The 19,632-nt window shown below is 43.6% G+C and overlaps 1 protein-coding gene across 1 annotated transcript in view; it reads right to left on the bottom strand.

The window, feature by feature from the left end:
* Nucleotides 1–19,632, bottom strand: part of LOC127633550 (glutamate receptor ionotropic, delta-1-like) — a 772,099-nt gene that overhangs the window by 394,598 nt on the left and 357,869 nt on the right. The window contains exon 3 of the mRNA XM_052112731.1: nucleotides 14,154–14,438. Coding sequence (XP_051968691.1) covers nucleotides 14,154–14,438 — 285 coding nt within the window. The remainder of the gene's footprint in view (nucleotides 1–14,153; nucleotides 14,439–19,632) is intronic.

Raw genomic sequence — 19,632 nt, 5'->3', positions numbered from 1 at the left:
TGACCACACATTACAATGACATACAGACATTACTGAGACAGAATTATTTTTATAGGCTTGTATTGTGTCTTTTTTTAAATGTCAAAAAGTCATGTTCAGCAGTTTAGACTACAATAGATATGCTTTGTTGTCATTGGTGGGAAACACTTATAATGCTTTAATACTGCAGTGCTGAAGTCTCTTCGAAGATTTGTAGACACACACATTTTAATAAAGGATAATTAGACTTCTGGTCGTGAATGACTCTTGTGCTTTTGATTCCATAGAATTTATTCGTTCAAAATGAAAAAGATGGTCATTTGACACCATCTACTGGTGCAAAGACATAATTTGCAGTAATGGTCAATGAACAATTCTGAACTAGTCTTTTATTGGTCACTGAGATGAATGAAAATCACCACCACTAGTGTCTGTTTTTTTATTCTATTGCTGACAGGAAATAATGTATAGTCAGTCTTCTCTCTGCATGTATGATTACTGAAAATATGTGTGCTGAAATTGATTAATCGACGATCAATTTGCTAAATCGCTAAAATTATTAACAACAAAAAATAGATTAGCAATTATTCATTAACCTCCCTATTGGCTGTGTAAGTGCGTGTCCTCATATATTTGCATAGAAGGTGTTTTGGGACTAAGACGTGCAGCAGAAAGACTCTGATTGAGACCCACTGCTCCACTTTTCTGAATGGATAAAGGCTGAGGCGCACATAAGAATAACACTCCCAATGAAACACTGGAGATCTTGGTCTTGACTTCACAAATAAATAGAGGTTGAGCATTTGGGGGGAAATGGGAAAATGTACAGGAGGTGTCAATGAGCACAATATTCATCCACACCAAAGGGAGCACAGAGGCCTTAAAGTGAATGACAGCCATTGAAAACAGGCCCAACTGTGAAAAGTGAGGGATGAAGTCATGTGTGAGAGAAAGTTTTGGAATACATCAACAGCAAACTGTAAGGGTTATAGCGCTGTAGACACCTCAGGGACATTTGTTAGATCTGCATGCTGCTATTGTTTTTATTTATAGTTTAATTCATTCAAAGGTGATGAAGCAAATACAGAAAACATGGCGCTTCAAACAGTCAGAATTCTCAAATGGACAGAGGTTTGATGTGTCATCCACCCCGCTGTGCAAAACATTGTAAGCGCTCTCCAGAGCAGATCACAGCATCACAGGATGTAGTGTTTGAAGTGTGTGTGTGTGTGTGTGTGTGTGTGTGACAGTGAACAGAGAGTATGAGAAAGTGCTTAAAGGAGACACAGAGGAGAGATGGAATCTGCACAGCGATCCAAGGTCTCCCTTTAATCATCATCATTCCGCTGTCATTGGGGGTCTGCAGTCTCAGCTCGGCCATGGACCGCCAGACCCCATTCCCATCTGCTCTGAATAAAGCCCAACATAAGCCTTCATTTAAATAAATGTCCAATTTCTCCCCCACATTTAAATGCCTTTGCTCATCAGAGACTTATATTGGGAGGGCTTGAGGACACCGTGACTATACAAGCACACGCAGTGACAGAATCGTACATGCCACTGCTGAATCTACAGCGCAATGCCAAAAAGAAAATACATTTCTACATTTTATACAGATAATGTGAGTAGTGCTTGCCAAGAACAACAACAGTTCTCTTCAGCAACAGCCACTGCCATGACATTTTTTGAATGATGCAATCGAGTTGGACACACTACACTCTCAAACAAATATATTATATATAAATATTAAATATAATGTATATTGCTGTATATTAAATATTTTTATAATCAACAACTTGAAATCAATAGATTCATACTTTTGCATTGTTTATAATTTAATTTCTTCATTTTCAATGTGTTATCGTATAGTAGTTATATATATATATATACATATATATACATACAACATATTACTGTGCTGGACAGGTCAGGATGATACAGAACAATGTTTTTAAAAGTGCCACAGAATGACAGTGTTTACACTTTGTTGTGGGAATCAATCTACAAATGGTTTACTTATAGTTCAGTCATGAGCAAGGTGTTGTAATGGATTTGACAAGTTGGTAGGTTTTGTCTTGATTTGAAGACTTGCTACTATTAGAACGTACATAGACATGTTGTGTTAAGTAGGTAAGACATTAGAAGCAGATCTAGACAGTGGTGCTGAGGAGGAGGAGGAGGAGAGTTTCAGAGAGAAAACTCTCATTGCCCACTGCAGTGAAACAGGTGTACCTGCAAACAACTGAAGCAGATTAAATGTTTGACAAAGAGAAAGTACGCAAGTGTAGTGCTAACATATTACATGACAAAGGACCTATCATCTATAGCATATGCAAGGTGGTTGGCTTACAGATTACATATTCAAAGTGTAACACTTGACCTGCTTAGTAGACTGAATGAGACATAAGAAATTAGGGGGGGCCACATCCAACTATTTTCAACAGAGTACAATTGAAAAAAACAAACGCTCTGTGCCAATATACTGTATACAGTACAATATATATATTGTGTTCAAACTAAAAATACTTTTTTCCAACATAAACTCATTAAACATCAAACCCAAACCCAAAATATGAACCTGGGAATAAGGAAAGGATATAATGTAATGAGCAGTATTTAAATGATGACATGATATAACATGAAATGAAATCGAACCTGTCCTCCAGAGTGATTGTGCTTAAAATCTGTGCCATATAGTCTTTAAACTGCTGAATGAATACAGTCTGATCGTGGCTATTTTGGGTTCTGTTTCATTCCTACTGACTGCCAGAGGCAGTATTAAACACTACTGGATTATCGCAGCGCCAGCCAGATAGGTCGAGAGAATATACCAACAAAGTCACATAGTTATGTATGCTGAGCCCTGGGGGTTATAAACCGCAGCCGCTCAGCACTCTGCCTCTTTCGCTTTCTCGCCTGGTTGAGATAGGTTGTTTTTACGTAAGTGATAGATTGCGCTGTCAAGTGCAGCTTACAAGAGCAGCGAGATATCGTTCTCACAAGCTGTGTCAGCGTGCATCTACGCCACTTCAATGAATTTGAAGTGTTTTTAACCGCATATTGGTGAGTTTTCATTCTTTTCCGTCGGTAACACTCTGTGCCTCTCGGTGCTATCCGGTGGCTGGTGTTTTCCGCGCTATAAGTTAGCGGTCTCCCGTTGACATTTTCATTATTCACAGTTGTTCTGAACTTCTTTCCTCGAACTTATGTGATACTCTGCGCCCCTTGGTTCAATCCATCAGCCATTTTAGACATTTATTTATTTTTTCATGAGATATTCTGGACATTACCTGTCTGTTCACCCTCAGGAATTATATAATTATTTTTTTCCTGTATTCTGCTTCATTACGATCATTCTGCTTGAATGAAACCTTACGGTTCTATCCGAAGGTGTTATTAGCGAGTAACTATGGCTCACAACTCGATTGCCACTGGTTTCCCACTGACTTGTAAGCTGTGCCCTAATAATCTCCTCCTGGACGACGGTCATGACATCTGCCTGTCGTGTTTGGGTGTTCAACATCTGAGAGAGGCACTCACGGACCCGTGTCTGCACTGCAGTCTTTTACCTATGTCGGAACGGCGGCTCCATCTTGCTGAGTTAGACCCCAATTCAACGGTGAAACTCGGGCAGTTGGATGTAGCCCCTTCTCGCACTCAGAAGCGCAGGGCGTCTGCGGCAGCCGGCGCTCCCCTCCCATCTAAGAGGAGGGCCACATCGCGAAGTGATTCGCGTGTCGAGGAAAATTCACTCTCTTTCTGTGCTTACTTCAGAGATGGCGGAACTGAAACGCCTGCTGCACTTGCTTCAGCCTGTAACATCTGCTACACCTGTGAAGATGACACAGGAGGATGAGAATGTTCTGAATCGTGGAACCGGGGAAGAGTCCCTTGATTCCCCTCATTTTTCACATCATTCTGACTTGGATGTGCTTTCTACGATTGCTTCTGACTATTTTTTTCATGATCATGGGAATGCTGTGAATGTTCGGCGCAACCATCACCTCAGGATGTTTTCGCTGGTTTTCCAGCAATGGAGGGGTCGAGTGGGGGGTCAGTTCAGTCATCTGGACAGGCCCAGCCCTCTTCTGATGATACTTTGGCTGTGTTTCGAATGGCTCTTGCTCGTCTAGGACTTGATGAGTCACCTGTCCAATCTGCCCAAACCAATGTCTTTTTCAGGCAGGCCACAGCTGCGACTTCTTTTGCCATGCCACCATGTAAAGATTTTGTGGCCGAGTTTTCAAATGCCCTCACTGGTTCTGGTCTGCCTAAACGGCGCTCAAAGATTGCTCGGACGTTAGCATCTATGGCTGAAGCAGATTCCATCGGGGTGAGTCGTGCTCCAGAAATAGAGCAGCCTGTTGCAGCTTTGGTGGTGTCTCCTGACGAGGCTCTACGAGGGAATGTGCGATGTCCCAGTGCATAATGTGGTCGCACAGATTCATTACTGAAAAAGGCATACAAGTCTGTTGCTTACATAACTCATGTAGAAAACACAATCTGTCAGTTACTACTTTCTGCTACCAGTACGCTAGAACCAGCAAATGTTGATCCCTCAATTTCACAGTTTCTGCAAACGGCTCTTTTGGCAACGGGCCACGTAACACGCGAGCTGGGTAGTCTTGCAGCCACGCTTCTGGCAGCCCGCCGCCAAGTGTGGCTTGCCCAAGCACGGCTACCTGAGGACTGCAAGAAAACCTTGAGAGATCTTCCATTCGTTCCCGGGCATCTTTTTGGTCCTAATGTTCCGGAACTTTTGGAAAAGAGGGTAAAGCTGTCTGAGGCCTCAAAGGCCTCGGGCAACTGAGAATGCTAGTGTTTTTCGGCCACCTCATCGGCACTTGCCAGGAGGACCCCGTCAGCGCCCCCCCGCGACCACTAAAAGTCGCACACATAAAGCCTGAGACACACAGGCTGGCGGTTGATCGTTTTTCAGTAGAACAGATAGAGTACTGGAGGACCAACACCGCAGAACCTTGGGTTTTGACGACTCTGAGCAGGGGATATACTCTACAGTTCCGACGCCGGCCTCCCAGATTTTAAAGAATCGCTCCTACGGTTGTCAAAAATGCAGTTTGTTCAATGGCCCTCTCTCTGGAAATTCGTTCACTGTTACAGAAGGGAGCCATAGAAAAAGTTCATCCCCTAGTTAAGGAAGAGGGGTTTTATTCAACATATTTTCTTGTTCTGAAGAAGGACGGTGGTTTCTGCCCAATTCTCGATTTGAGGCATCTGAATTTGTTCCTGAAGGTTCTTCCTTTTCGAATGCTGTGCACAGCCGACGTTCTTCGGTCTGTGGCAGCAGACAATTGGTTTGTAAGTGTCGACCTGAAAGATGCATACTTTCACATCCCAATTGCTGTTCATCACAGAAAGTTTCTGCGTTTCAGTTTCCTGAATCAAGCCTACAATTCAAGGTTCTACCTTTCGGTCTTTCCCTTGCTCCTCGTGTCTTCACAAGGTGTGTGAGCACAGCTCTGTCTCCATTCATAGGAATAACCCTGAATTCCTGCCTAATGTCTACCTCCCTGTCTCAAGTACGTGTGACGAACATTCTACAACTCTTGGCTCGCTTTCGCCCGGGTGTCTCTTTACAGTACCAGGTAGTCCTACGACTAATAGGGATGTTAACTGCTGCTACAGTGGTGATTACCCTAGGTTTACTCCACCTCAGACCACTTCAGTTGTGGAACAACAGTTTGCAACTAGATCCCACCAAACATCGCCATCGACTGATTGTAATTTCTCACCGTTGCTTACGGGCGTTGAGGTGGTGGAGGCAGGTGGAGTTGTTGAAGACAGGAGTGCCCTTGTGTGGTTCCCTCTTGACGGGAGTTGGTCACGACCGATGCTTCCCTCACAGGGTGGGGGGCAACATGGAACCAGAGGGGTATTTGCGGGTGCTGGACACCGACCCAGACAACAGAACATATCAACCTTCTGGAACTACGTGCAGTGTTCATGGCATTAAAGTATTTCATGCCAGTCCTGGCAGGCCGCCATGTTCTTGTTCGGTCCGACAATACCTCAACAGTGTTCCATCTAAACCACCAGGGCGGCACGAAATCCTGCAGGTCTCTACAGCTTACGCACGAGATCCTGACATGGTGCCAGCCGCGACTCGGTTTACTGAGGGCAGCTCATATTTCAGGAGCATGCAACCAGACAGCGGATGCTCTTTCCAGGGATCTGGTACATCCAGGAGAATGGAGACTTCATCCAGATGTTGTGCAGGAGATCTGGCTTCGATTTGGAAGAGCAGAGGTAGATCTTTTTGCTTCGGAGATGACCACTCACTGTCATCTATGGTTCGCAAGGACAGAAATGTCCAGCCCCTTGGGCCAGAATGCACTGGCTCACAAATGGCCGAACTGCCTACTATATGCGTTCCCACCTATCCCTCTGTTATGGGTGGCGTTACACAGGATCTCCCTGTGCAAGCACAGAGTACTATTCGTGGCACCACGATGGCCAGCCAGACCATGGTTTCCTTTGTTGCTAAGACTTCTGTCAGGCAATCCATGGAAGCTTCCCCCCAGGAAGGACCTCCTCTCCCAACTGGAGACCAGCGTCTGGCACCCAGATCCAGTTTGCCTGCAGCTTTGGGTCTGGCCATTGGGTTAAATCCTTAAATGAAAGATTGTAATCCTGCGGTTATTCACACAATCTCCAATGCTAGGGCTTTTTCCACACAACAGATCTATGCTGGCCATTGGAGGCTTTTTTCTGCATGGTGTGAGAAGCAAGGGCTTGATCCTGCAACGTGTGACATTCCGAGGATCTTAAGTTTTCTTCAACATTTACTGGAGGAGGGCAAAGCGGCTTCCACGTTGAAAGTGTATGTCACTGCTATTTCTGCATATCATGTTCCAATTGGTGGATCTTCTCTTGGATCTCACAGTCTTGTCTGCAGTTTTCTGAAGGGTGCACGCTGTCTTAAGCCTGCTCGGAATCCTCACTTTCCCGTGTGGGATTTGCCACTCGTGCTTGCATTCCTTTGCTCATTCCAGTTTTAGCCCTTGCAAAGCATTGACGTGAAATGTTTAACCTTGAAGACTGCCTTTTTGTTGGCTATTGCTTCTGGGAAACAAGTCAGTGAGTTGCACGCACTGTCTGTTAGCGAATTGTGCTTGCGTTGGTTGCCGGATGCGACCCAATACTTCTTTTCTTCCAAAAGTCCTTCTTCCTGAGTTCATTAACAGCACATTGAACTGGCCTCTTTTCAGACTTCTTCAGGGTCTGATTCAAGTGCTCAACTTTTGTGTCCTGTTCGCGCCTTGAAGCGTTATGTAGACACTACTACTCAATTTAGACAGTCAGACCAGTTATTTGTCTGCTATGGTGGTGTGAAGAAAGGTGCTCCAGTGTCGAAGCAGAGGTTGTCAAACTGGATAGTGGAAACTATTATACTGGCTTACAAGGCAGCAAGGCAACCATTGCCCCGGGGGCTAACTTGCCATTCCACTAGGGCCATCTCATCTTCATGGGCTGTTTTTAGAGGAGTTTCGTTAGCGGACATCTGCACTGCCGCTACCTGGGCTTCCCCATGCACGTTTGCCAGGTTTTAAAAGGTCAACGTTGCTGCTCATCATGCTGTGAGTTCTGCAGTTCTTCAGGAGCGGCCTTCATTTTTCAACAGGTCAGTGGCATTCCTCATGACTATGTTGGTATGGGTCATCCAGTAGTGTTTAATACTGCCTCTGGCGGTCAGTAGGAATGAAACAGAACGTTAGTTACACATGTAACTGTGGTTCTGTGAATTCCGGATGACCGCCAGAGTTCTTGGTCACTCGGAATGCGCGAGAAAGGCATACAGAGGCAGAGTGCTGAGCGGCTGCGGTTTATAACCCCCAGGGCTCAGCATACGTCACTATGTGACTTTGTTGGTATATTCTCTCGACCTATCTGGCTGGCGCTGCGATAATCCAGTAGTGTTTAATACTGCCTCTGGCGGTCATCCGGAATTCACAGAACCACAGTTACATGTGTAACTAACGTTTTATGTCCGTCAAAATGAATAATCCTCATGAATGAAAGTGCTCCAAAAAAGGTAAACAATTATCCAAATATTGAAATGGTAATCCAAACAAGGAAACGTCTCGGGTTACTTAAGTGTAACCCTTGTTCCCTGAAAAAAGTGGAACGAGATGCTGCACTGAAAAGCACTTTGGGAACAGCTTTAGGTGCGACCAGCTGTGAATATGTGTGCAACACGTCAATGAACATTGACTGGAATGTATAGCCTCTGCCGGTGTAATCATTGGATGCACCTGTTGGAGGGCTTTAAATAGATGCGTCACAGGAGCATCGTCAGATATTTTGTCTGAAGAGCAGTCCTGGGGCATCCCAGTGCGGCAATGAAGCGCAGCATCTCGTTCCACTTTTATCAGGGAACGGGGTTACACTTAAGTAACCCGAGACGTTCCCTTTCAAAAAGCTACACTGATGCTGCGTTTAAAAAGCGCTTTGGGAATGAGAATACACATGGCGCCGCACTGTGGCCGTCCGGACCCCCTACGGTTGTGTAGTGTGCTCACAAGAGCATGAGAGGTCACAGACATGAGCTTGAGATGTCGACTCAAGGACATAAGAGCCCAGAGTGGCATGAACATCCAAACTATAAAATCTTATGAATGTGCGCGGAGAGGACCAGCCTGCCGCATCACAAACATGCTGCACAGGGACACCTCTAGCCAAGGCTTTAGAGGAGGTGACCCCTCTGGTAGAGTGAGCCCTGAAACCTACTGGCGAAGCCAAGAGCTAAACAAGCTAACTTCCTTCCACTCACTCTAGGCTTATATCAGCGTCCTTGTTCCTTTGCTATAGGACGCCGGCCCCTGGTGGCGAGGAAGAAAACAACAACACAACCTGGTTACAGTGGAAAAACACTGGAACTGTTACCTCGTTGAATGGAATTATTGGACTTTCAAGTCACAACAGATGTTTTCCTTTATCCAGACAGATGTGTTCTTTAGATTTTACTTGTATTGGGCACTTTTGCAAGTGTTCAAGTGTTAATTGTGGGCCCTCAACTCATGCCACACTTTGTGCCATCACTGAACAGACGCCTATTCAATCTGTGATCTGAAAGGCTTGGATCACAGCAGGGCTGCGATAGAGTATTGTGCTACATGAGAAAATAAGCACTCCAAAAGCACCTTGCCATTTTGTGCCTTAAACAAAGCAGTATTGTGTGATTTTCACTATGTGAGAGCTGGCAAACACATTAAATAGGCTTATATAACACACAATGAGATGAAGGGATAATCAGACCTCCACCAGGGGTAAGAGAAAGTCAGCTTTTACATTTCATGCGTAAACATATCACATGAATTTGCCTTTTGACCTGTCAATTGATTCATTGTCCAGGAACCAAGAGGAAAGTGGTATGACTCTTTCATAGTTTAGGTTTTCAGTTATGTTTCAGGTCTTCTTTGTCTGAAATTCTTCTCTTAAAGGGACAGTTCACCCAAAAATGAAATTCTGTCATCATTTACTCACCCTCATGCCATCCCAGTTGTGTTTGATTTTCTTTCTTCACCAGAACACAAATTAAGATTTTTAGAAGAATATTTCAGCTCAGTTAATGATGACCAGAACTCAGTAGGTCTAAAAGGCACATAAAGGCAGCATAGAAGTAATCTATGTGACTCCAGTGGTTTAATCCTTTTCTTCAGAAGTAATATGATAGGTGTGGTCTGTTTTACTGAAAAATATACACTTTCACTTTTACTTCCACTTTTTGTTGTGGAAGTGACTTTCATATTCACCGACCTACTCTTGGGGCTGGTCTAAGGTGGAGATTTATAGTAAAAAAGGATTTAAACATTGATCTGTTGATCTGAATATTGATTCGATACAGCACACATCCGCAACCTGAGTGGTGTGGCCACTGTGCAGTGGAACTACAAGAATGTAGACTTTCTTTCACTGAAGAACACAAATGAAGGTATCTGGAGGGATATATGTGAAAATCGTGAGAATCATAAATGTAATTCTTACGACTCTTGGATGAGAACAGACCTATAAATCTTGACATAGTATGCAGCAAGTGTGAGGATGTGTACTTGAGCTTTATGTCCTTTTTGGAGCCTAATTTATGGACACCATTCACTTGCATTGTATGGATATAATGAATGAATGAATCATTGAATGAACATTACATTTATATATAGCACTTTTCTGACACTACACTCAAAGCGCTTTACGCAGTGAACCGGGACTCTCCTCAACCACCACCAGTGTGCAGAATCCACCTGAATGATTGCGGCAAACCACAATCACACAACAACAATCTGCAGTAATGCTTAAAGAGAAAAAGCTGAGCACATCCAAAATAAACATGATGTGCTAAAAAAATATTCCAAACCCAAATATTATCAGGTAAATAGTTCAATAGTTCAATCAGTTTTCTTGACGGAATCAGTGAAGAAATGTCCAAGTCATATTTCACCCCAAAACCAAAAGAAATACGATTTTATATTTTGCATCATAGAAATGAAGCCTATGAAGCCTATTTTAAAGACGATTAAGATTTTTTACATAGGGCCCTGTTTTCAGTTCAATAGTGTGAAGCACAATGCTATGCTATGCTTTAAGTCATATGTGCAAAACCAGTGGGCATGGTCATGCATTTTTGGTATTTTTGTGCAAGTAGATGCAAGTGGGTATGTAAAGCGCTACAATCTGAGGGTTTTCTCCAGTTATTCCTTAGCCTGCATCATATTTTATATAGCAAGATATGTTGCGCACAGTCATTGTGCTGCACCAAGCGCAATAATAAAAAATAAAGCCCATTATGTTCATCACATTTGAGCTCATTTTAATCCTTAATCTGCATTATGTATTTAAGCACTGTATTTATTAGTGAAATTCTTTGAAACTTGTCTTTGTACAAGTTATCAACACAATCATACCAGATATACTCCGGACTAAGTTAAACCAACTCCCTGTTCCCACCTCTACCTGTCAGTGGATTACCAGCTTTCTGACGGACAGGCAGCAGCTTGTGAGGCAGGGAAAATTCACTTCCACCACCTGTACCATCAGCACTGGTGCCCCCCAGGGATGTGTGCTCTCCCCACTACTCTTCTCCCTGTACACCAATGACTGCACCACCAAGGACCCCTCTGACAAGCTCCTGAAGTTTGCAGATGACACCACTGTCATCGGCCTCATCCAAGATGATGACGAGTCTGCATATAGAAAGGAGGTTGAACGGCTGGCTCACTGGTGCAGTCAAAACCACCTGGAGCTGAACACGCTCAAAACAGTGGAGATGATTGTGGACTTTAGGAGGAACACCCCAACATTGCCCCCCTCACCATTCTAAACAGCACTGTGGCAGCAGTGGAGTCATTCAGGTTCCTGGGCACTACCATCTCACAGGACCTGAAGTGGGAGATACACATCGACTCCATTGTGAAAAAGGCCCAGCAGAGGTTGTACTTCCTTCGCCAGCTGAGGAAGTTCAACCTGCCACCAGTGCTGCTGATACAGTTCTATTCAGCAGTCATTGAGTCTGTCCTCTGCACTTCAATAACTGTCTGGTTTGGTGCAGCTACGAAATCAGACATCAGAAGACTACAAAGGACAGTTCGGTCTGCTGAGAGGATTATTGGTTGCCCCCTGCCCCCTGCCCCCCTTCAAGAACTATACACTTCCAGAGTGAGGAATAAGGCTGTAAAAATCACTCTGGACCCCACTCACCCATCCCATTACCTTTTTGAACTGTTGCCTTCTGGCCGGTGCTTCAGAGCTCTGAGCACCAGAACCGTCAGACACAGGAACAGTTTTTTCCCTCAGGCCATCCATCTAATGAACAATTAAATTGCCCCATTGAGCAATAATTATGTGCAATACACAGTTTAATTCTATTTATATTATCCATCATATCCACTACTGCCATTACTTACATTGCTCTGTACATAATATACAGTTTTTTGTTCTTTATATAACAGATTGTATTAGATTTGCACTACGTGTGTGTATGAAGGTGAGTGTATGTACGTATATGTATAACTATTTATATTGTATTCTTTTTTTGTTTTTTGTTTTAATTACCTATGTGTTGCTGCTGTTTTTGGTATTGTTTGTATTGTTGTTGACTGGAAGCTCCTGTCACCAAGACAAATTCCTTGTATGTGTAAGCATACTTGGCAATAAAGCTGATTCTGATTCTGATTCTGATTCTGATCATATATGAATATTTTATGAATATACTATGAGTAAATAAATACACATCCATTTAATCTGATCAGGCCAATTAAATACAATAAAAAAAGTAATAATAACTGTAAACATTATAGTTCTTTGTTTTTCTTTTATGTTGTTGTTGTAGTTTTATTAAATTACATCCCCTTTTCTCCCCAATTTGGAATGTCCAATTCCTACTAAGTAGGTGGCGCGATTACTCGCCTCAATCCGGGTGGTGGAGGACAAGTGTCAGTTGCCTCTGCTTCTGAGACAGTCAGTCGGCGCATCTTATCACGTGACTCGTTGTGCATGACACAGCAGAGACTCACAGCATGTGGAGGCTCATGCTACTCTCCACGATCCACACACAACTCACCACACGCCCCATTGAGAGAACCACTAATCACCACCACGAGGAGGTTACCCCATGTGACTCTACCCTCCCTAGCAACCGGACCAATTTGGTTACCCCATGTGACTCTACCCTCCCTAGCAACCGGGACAATTTGGTTGTTTAGGAGACCTGACTGGAGTCACTCAGCACGCCCTGAATTCAAACTCGCGACTCCAGGGGTGTAGTCAGCGTCAATACTCGCTGAGATACCCAGACCCACATTGTTCAAATATAAATGAAAAAGCCAAAAGCAATCTCTGGAGATTAGCATGAATCTTATCAAATTAATTAAGATTTTAAAGTAATGGAATGAAAGTCTATTAATTAAAACAATGGTGATGCATGGTTCTCGTAGCATAACTTTGTGCAAATTCTGTTGTTGCAACCTTGTTGCTTAATTTGTAATTTCAGCCAACAAGCTCCACTTCAGCATATAAGAATAACTTATTGAGTTATATCAGCTAGATTCAGACTGATCTAGTCACTACCAATAATGAAGGATTTTTACTTACTGTGACAATCACAGAGGCTACAATAACCCCAATAATAACCAGAAGAAAAAAAATGATTTGGCGCATAACTCAGGACTTTTAACCTTAACAAGCCCGAACTTAAACTGGGACTCTTAGTTTGAAATGGATGTGCTCTAGATGCTCAAACAAACAGATAATAATAAATAAACTAACTTTCCACTTTTACTATAAACTATAATGTATTACAATAATATAGATCATCAGCGATTGCTTTATCCGGTATTATTAAAACTTATCTAGGGACTACCTCTATCAAAATCAACAAGAACTCAAAAATCAATAATGGTTATATAAATAAACATTCATGATTCAAATGTGTCTTTTATATAATGTTAAATATCAAGCAAAAGTCCATATGAAGTGATTGAGACTTAGTTCCATTACAATGCACTACATGTATGATTCACCAAATTAGATTTCTGTATTTACTGATTATATATATATATATATATATATATATATATATATATATATATATATATATATATATATATATATATATATACCAGATCAAGGGTTTTCTAGGTATTTCTAAGCATCTTTTACATTCACTAGATGACTTTTTTAATTATTATTTACCATATATAATGTTGGAGACGTGATGTATGTACTAATGGAAAACGTTTCCATAAACAATAGTCACATTTTTCTGTGTATGGCCTCGCTTCAAAATAAACCACTTATTTATGATTGTCTAATCAAACTGACAAATGATGCATACCGTACATGTGACGATATAATATGGATGAACATTGTAAAGGTAGATAGATCTAGACACAGCACATCACCACTGGGTGTCAGTGATTGTTTATATTTCACCTCCAGGAGGCACAGATTAATCAGCAAAACCAATATATCGGTTAATCTCTAATACCAGCAGAAATCCATCATACCACCGTTCAAACTAACCATTCACCAGAATCCATCAAATTCTAAATTCTGGTCCAACATCAACTACAGAAAATACATACAGCTTAACACCTGTGAATGTTTTCCAGTAAAATATCCTTTTTCCCAAGTTTCTCACCATAACATACCAAATCACTCACCATAGTCACTGTCATAAAAGATGATGAACTTCTGCCAGCGTAGCTCCCCGACCAGTGTTAACATGACATCACTGAGTCGGATGGGTGGTCGTGTAGTGAGGGTGTATCGTTCTCCATCGGGGCTTGGATTGAGCTGGCAGGCAGTACGGGGTGATCCCTCAGCGTTCCGCTGGACGTACAGGTGTGGAATGTGCATGGCATCTGTTAGGGACTGCAGTGCGCTAGCGGACGCACAGCCAGTAGATGTGACCAGCGCCAGGATGCCCTGCGTCATCAGTTCACATGCTGCAAAGTGACAGAAAATAGAGGGAAATTATCAACTTGTGTATATTAGCCAGGTCTGAAGAGTTTTCTTAGCATTAACAGTCCTGAGTTAATGGAGTTTAAACACAGCTTGATAATACAGTAGAGTGTAACACTCATCGTGAAAACAAACTTGGTGTCATTGAATCACATTACTATACCTACATGTCTTAAATTTGTTTTATTTATTTTACACATCTCATTGTACGTATCACAGCAGTTCCCAATCTGTCACTCACTCAACGTTGTGTCGATGTAGTGACACTAAGGGTCACTCTTGGGAGCCGCAAATACCTCTGATTTTTGAGAAAAGGCCAATGGGAATTGGCGAGAGGAATTTGCATGCCACTCCCCCGGACATACAGGTATAAAAGTGAGCTGAATTCCTCTGCCGATCCATTCACCTCTTGTGCAAGCTGTTGGATTTATGGCACATTACAGTGGTTTATCCCCCTTGTGCACCGGTGGAGTGCAGAGAACGCCCCTGGGCACTTCAGCAGCTAAAAGAGTATATTCTTCCTAAATAAAAGAGTATATTTCCTACCAAAAGAGTGGCACTGACGGAGCATCTTTTTAAAGATCCCTTTCCGTCTGTGTGTATTTCCTGGTTGCGGTCTTTATATCGCAGCTTCCGACGGCCACGATCGCTGTCTCACATGCTTGGGATGTCGTTCGTGGACAGGTCATGTCCTCATTGTGAGAACATGACCATGGCAATGTTGCGGTCATGCCTTTCCTTCCTCAGAGGGTAAGCCACCCCAGTGGCTCCCTGCACTGGTCCTTCTACCTACAGGTTTGAGGCCATGACGGTTAGCACTGGGGGATTTGGGGACTCCAATGGCAGTCGCTCCACTGGGCATCCCCCCACAGACCTCCGATTCCCCAGCACGCTCGTTTGCCCCAGTCCAGTTCTGGGATGAGGCCGCCGGCTTGTCTCAGGGCGAGTTCGCAGTCTCATTCAGGGCTCACGAAATGAATGAACTCTGAAGCCTACCCTGAACCCTTGCGGCTTGATGATTGGTTCCTGGGCCCGAAACGCCTCTCAGGGCCATGCCCTGCACTGGTCACTTTCTTCCCGGAGGTGCATGAGGAGCTCACAAAGTAGTGGTGGGCACATTTTACTGCCCAGACCCAAATTCTGAGCTCCTCCGCTCTCACTACACATGATGGTGGGGCTGCAAGTGGGAACTTGGTGATTCCCCAGGTGGATAGAGCAGTTGAGGTGCACTTGTGCCTGCAAAGCGCTGCCACCTGGCGGAATGCCCAAGACTCCCATCCAGGGACTGTTGGCTTACATCGTCACTGGCAACCAAAGCCTACGGTGCCGCTGAACAGACCACCTCTGTCCTTCATGTCATGGCCAAGCCAAGGTGCTGAGAGAACTGCACAAGGGTAGTTCAGAACTGGGATTGAAACAGGAGCTGCGCTCTGCAATTGATCTTGCCCTCCGGGCGATGGTCATGGCGCAGACTCTTGGGCAGGCGATGTCCACTTTGGTGGTCCAGGAGCACCATCTTTGGCTCAACCTGGTCGAGATGAGGGAGGCTGACAAGGTACGATTCCTTGATGCTCACATCTCACAGGTTGGCTTAGCATCTCACAGGCTACATCTCACAGGCGACAATGTTGAGGACTTTGCCCAACTGTTCTCAGCGGTTAAGGAGCAGACGGAGAATATTCAGCACCTCCTGCCCGGCATGGTCCCACACTCCGTCTGCTTGTCACTGTGACTGCAGGAAGCAAATGCCTCCCATCTCACGGCCTGCCACCAAGAACCGGAGGAAGGCTTCGAAGCACCCCTGAGACAGGCGACCCAGGGATATAGAGACTCGCTGCATTGGAGGTGGTATGCAAACCACTCCATCTCCCGGTGGAGGGCTGGGAGGAGAATCTATTGTTGCCTTTTCTTTTTGATTTAGTCGCATGCCCGAGGGGCTGCGGTACCCACATTTTCAAGAAAAGAGCTGATTCCTCATTCACTGGGTCACACACCCGGTGTTCACGGCCATTGTTATCATGACCACTGGACACCGCGCTTTTATGGTAGGCACGGTGTTGCGGAGGTGGCCCACCTGCCCCTGCATGCCAATCTGTGGCAAAAACACACCCACACCAGGGCGGTTGTGATGGACTACGAGGATGATTTCCCTCTTACCCATCCCTGACCAGTCCAATGGTGGGTATCCAGAGGGAGGTAAGTGTGATGTCCCCAGACTCAGCATAGCCACGAGTTCAAGCCCCCTCAACATGGCGCCTCAGGTTCCGCCCCGCTGTGAGGCCCCACCCGCCAATACGTCACACACGATTGTCCCTTTGGTCCCCCTCGCTCGGAGCATGGAGGCGTGGCTTATGGCTGACCAGGACCATCCGTCTCGGCTATGTGTCTAAATATTCATTTCACCAGGCATCTGCCCGGGTTCAATGGCATCCGTTTCACCTCAGTGAAGGCAGAGAATTCCACTGCCCTGCGTGCAGAGATCGCTGTCCTTCTCTGGAGTCAGCAGCTACTCAAGTCGTTGTGAGACACTCATATCCTGGTCGAACTCAACAGTGTGGCTGTCGCTGTCCCAGCAGGTCACGCTCAAGGGAAAGTGGAGACTCCAACCCCAGGTGGTCCAGCTGATTTGGAGTTGATTTGTTCAAGCACAGGTAGACCTGTTTGCTTCCCAGGAATCCTCCCACTGCCCTCTCTGGTATGCCCTGACCGAGGCTCCCCTCGGCACAGATGCGTTCCCCCCAGTGAGCCTACTTGCACAAACACTGTTGAAGTTCAGGGAGGACGAGGACCAGGTCACCCTAGTAGCACTTTACTGGCCCAAACATACTTGGTTCTCAGACCTTAATCTCCTCATGGAAGCACCCCCCCCCCCCCCCATTAAATTCCCCTGAACTATAGTTCAATACTCATTTTAACATTTGCATTTCATAATCAACAATATTTACAAGCTTGTTCGAGTGTGATTAAATTGTTCGGTAGGCTCGATGATAGGGCGCTGCACTTGTGATGTAAACGAGCAGGTTAGGAGTCCTGAAGAGCACAGGAGTCAACACGTGAACCCAAATTGTCATAGAAGCACCACAAAATGACATGCTTGTGTTTCACATTTGCTTTTTTTGACTCTATCAATTAGGTTTAGATTTAAGGTTTATGGTAGGGAGGATTTTATCATTTAAAACTTTAATTTAAAATTAAAAACCTTCAAAACTGAGGGCCTGGGTATCTCAGCAATTATTGACGTTGATTACCAACCCTTGAGTCTCAAGTCTGAATCCAGGGTGTGCTGAGTGATTCCAGCCAGGTCTCCTAAGCAACCAAATTGGCCCGGCTGCTAGGGAGGGTAGAGTCACATGGGGTAACCTCCTCGTGGTTGCTATAATGTGTTTCTCACTCTCAGTGGGGCACGTGGTGAGTTGTGCATGAATGCCACAGAGAATAGTGTGGGCCTCCACATGTGCTACGTCTCCACAGTAACAAGCTCAACAAGCCACATTATAAGATGTGTGGATTGATGGTCTCAGATGCAGAGGATTTGTCCTCCACCACCCGGATTGAGGTGAGTCACTACGCATCATCTATTTAGGCGAATATTTAAATAGTTTGACGCATACAGTGGACATTTCACTTCATAACTTCTCATGATACATTTAATGAACCACTTTATAGTATACTGTATTATCGTGTAATATGTCACCAGTCATTTAATTTTAATTAGATAAGGCTGAGTACAAATCACATTTCCTCTATAAAGAAATGTATTTTTAGCTATAATATATAAACCTTTCAAGACAGACCAAGCTTGAGCTCCAAGATTGTTAAACAATGTCATGTTCTTCTGTAGAAGCCAAAAGCTAAAATGTGATTTCACTGTCATTTTCAAAAAATAGTATTTCATTGTTGAGTTCCTGGTGAAGAACTACACTACCCATAATACTCAAAAGCAATCCACCAATCAGAGAAGTCACCAATAAAGCATTGAAAATGACAATGACAATCGAGTCAGGCTCCTCACACTCCACAGGTACTATATTTATTTAAATACAAAGCTAAACTAGATTTGTATACTGATAATCAATGACTGCATGTTAACAGTTACCTTTTTCACTATCATTTTTATTTTATTTGATTGTATCATTTGCAATACATGGGAAGAGTAATTAATTCCCTCATAAATATAATTAAAGTACACAGCCTTGAACCTTGTCTGTCTTTTTTCAAATTGGTGTATCATTTTTGCTTCAACTCAAAGTTTGTAATGGTGTGATTCATCCAAGCTGGTTTTTTAGTTCAAGAACTCATTATTGAAGAATTGTTTTGAAATCCCTGTGGACAAAACGAATGGGAAATACTTCCAGAACCAAGGCAGCTGAAAAAGTGTTTGCTCACTGTTGCACTCAATGAGACCACAGTGCAAGTGTAAGTAACAGATAACCCAATTCCTGTAGAGTGGATATTTTCCATTTATACTAAACTCAGAAAAAGAAACGTCCTCTCACTTTCAACTGCTTTTATTTTCAGCAAACTTAACATGTGTAAATATTTTTATGAATATAAAAAGATTCAACAACTAAGACATAAACTCAACAAGTTTCACAGACATGTGACTAACAGAAATGGAATAATGGGGGGGGTTTCAGGCTCTTCACTGGCCATGACAGAACACTGACATTTCTGTCTTGGAAATCAGGAAATCATGCACAGAACGAGCAGTATGACTGGTGGCATTGTCATGCTGGAGGGCAGAGGCGTTTCCAGCATTGAAGGACATCCGGGGCTTAGCCCCGGATGTGAGAGGGTATTCTTTGAGTTTTGTTCTGTCTGGGCCTGTTTCTACAGTTCCTAAATCTTCCACTCTAGTACTATCCTCGACTAACTCATTCTCTCTCCTCCTCGAATCATCTGTGATGCAAAAGAACAGATACAGCACATAACTTATTGCAAATCAGCTTCAAACAACTAATTCATCAAGTGCTACATATTTCAAATTGTAGACCAATACCATTGAAGAAGATCAGATCAGTCGGATTGCCCTAATATCTATCATGATTCTTGAATTTTTATGTACATTACCATAAAGTCATCACAAAATAATTATATTCTAGTGAGTAAAGTGAAGTAAAAATTTTTTTACATATAAATAATTTATATTTTTTGACATAAATAGTCAAAATGATGTAT

This window comes from Xyrauchen texanus, chromosome 40, assembly GCF_025860055.1.
Source record: "Xyrauchen texanus isolate HMW12.3.18 chromosome 40, RBS_HiC_50CHRs, whole genome shotgun sequence".
Taxonomy (NCBI): Eukaryota; Metazoa; Chordata; class Actinopteri; order Cypriniformes; family Catostomidae; genus Xyrauchen; species Xyrauchen texanus.
This window is presented reverse-complemented; position numbering and strand designations above follow the sequence as displayed.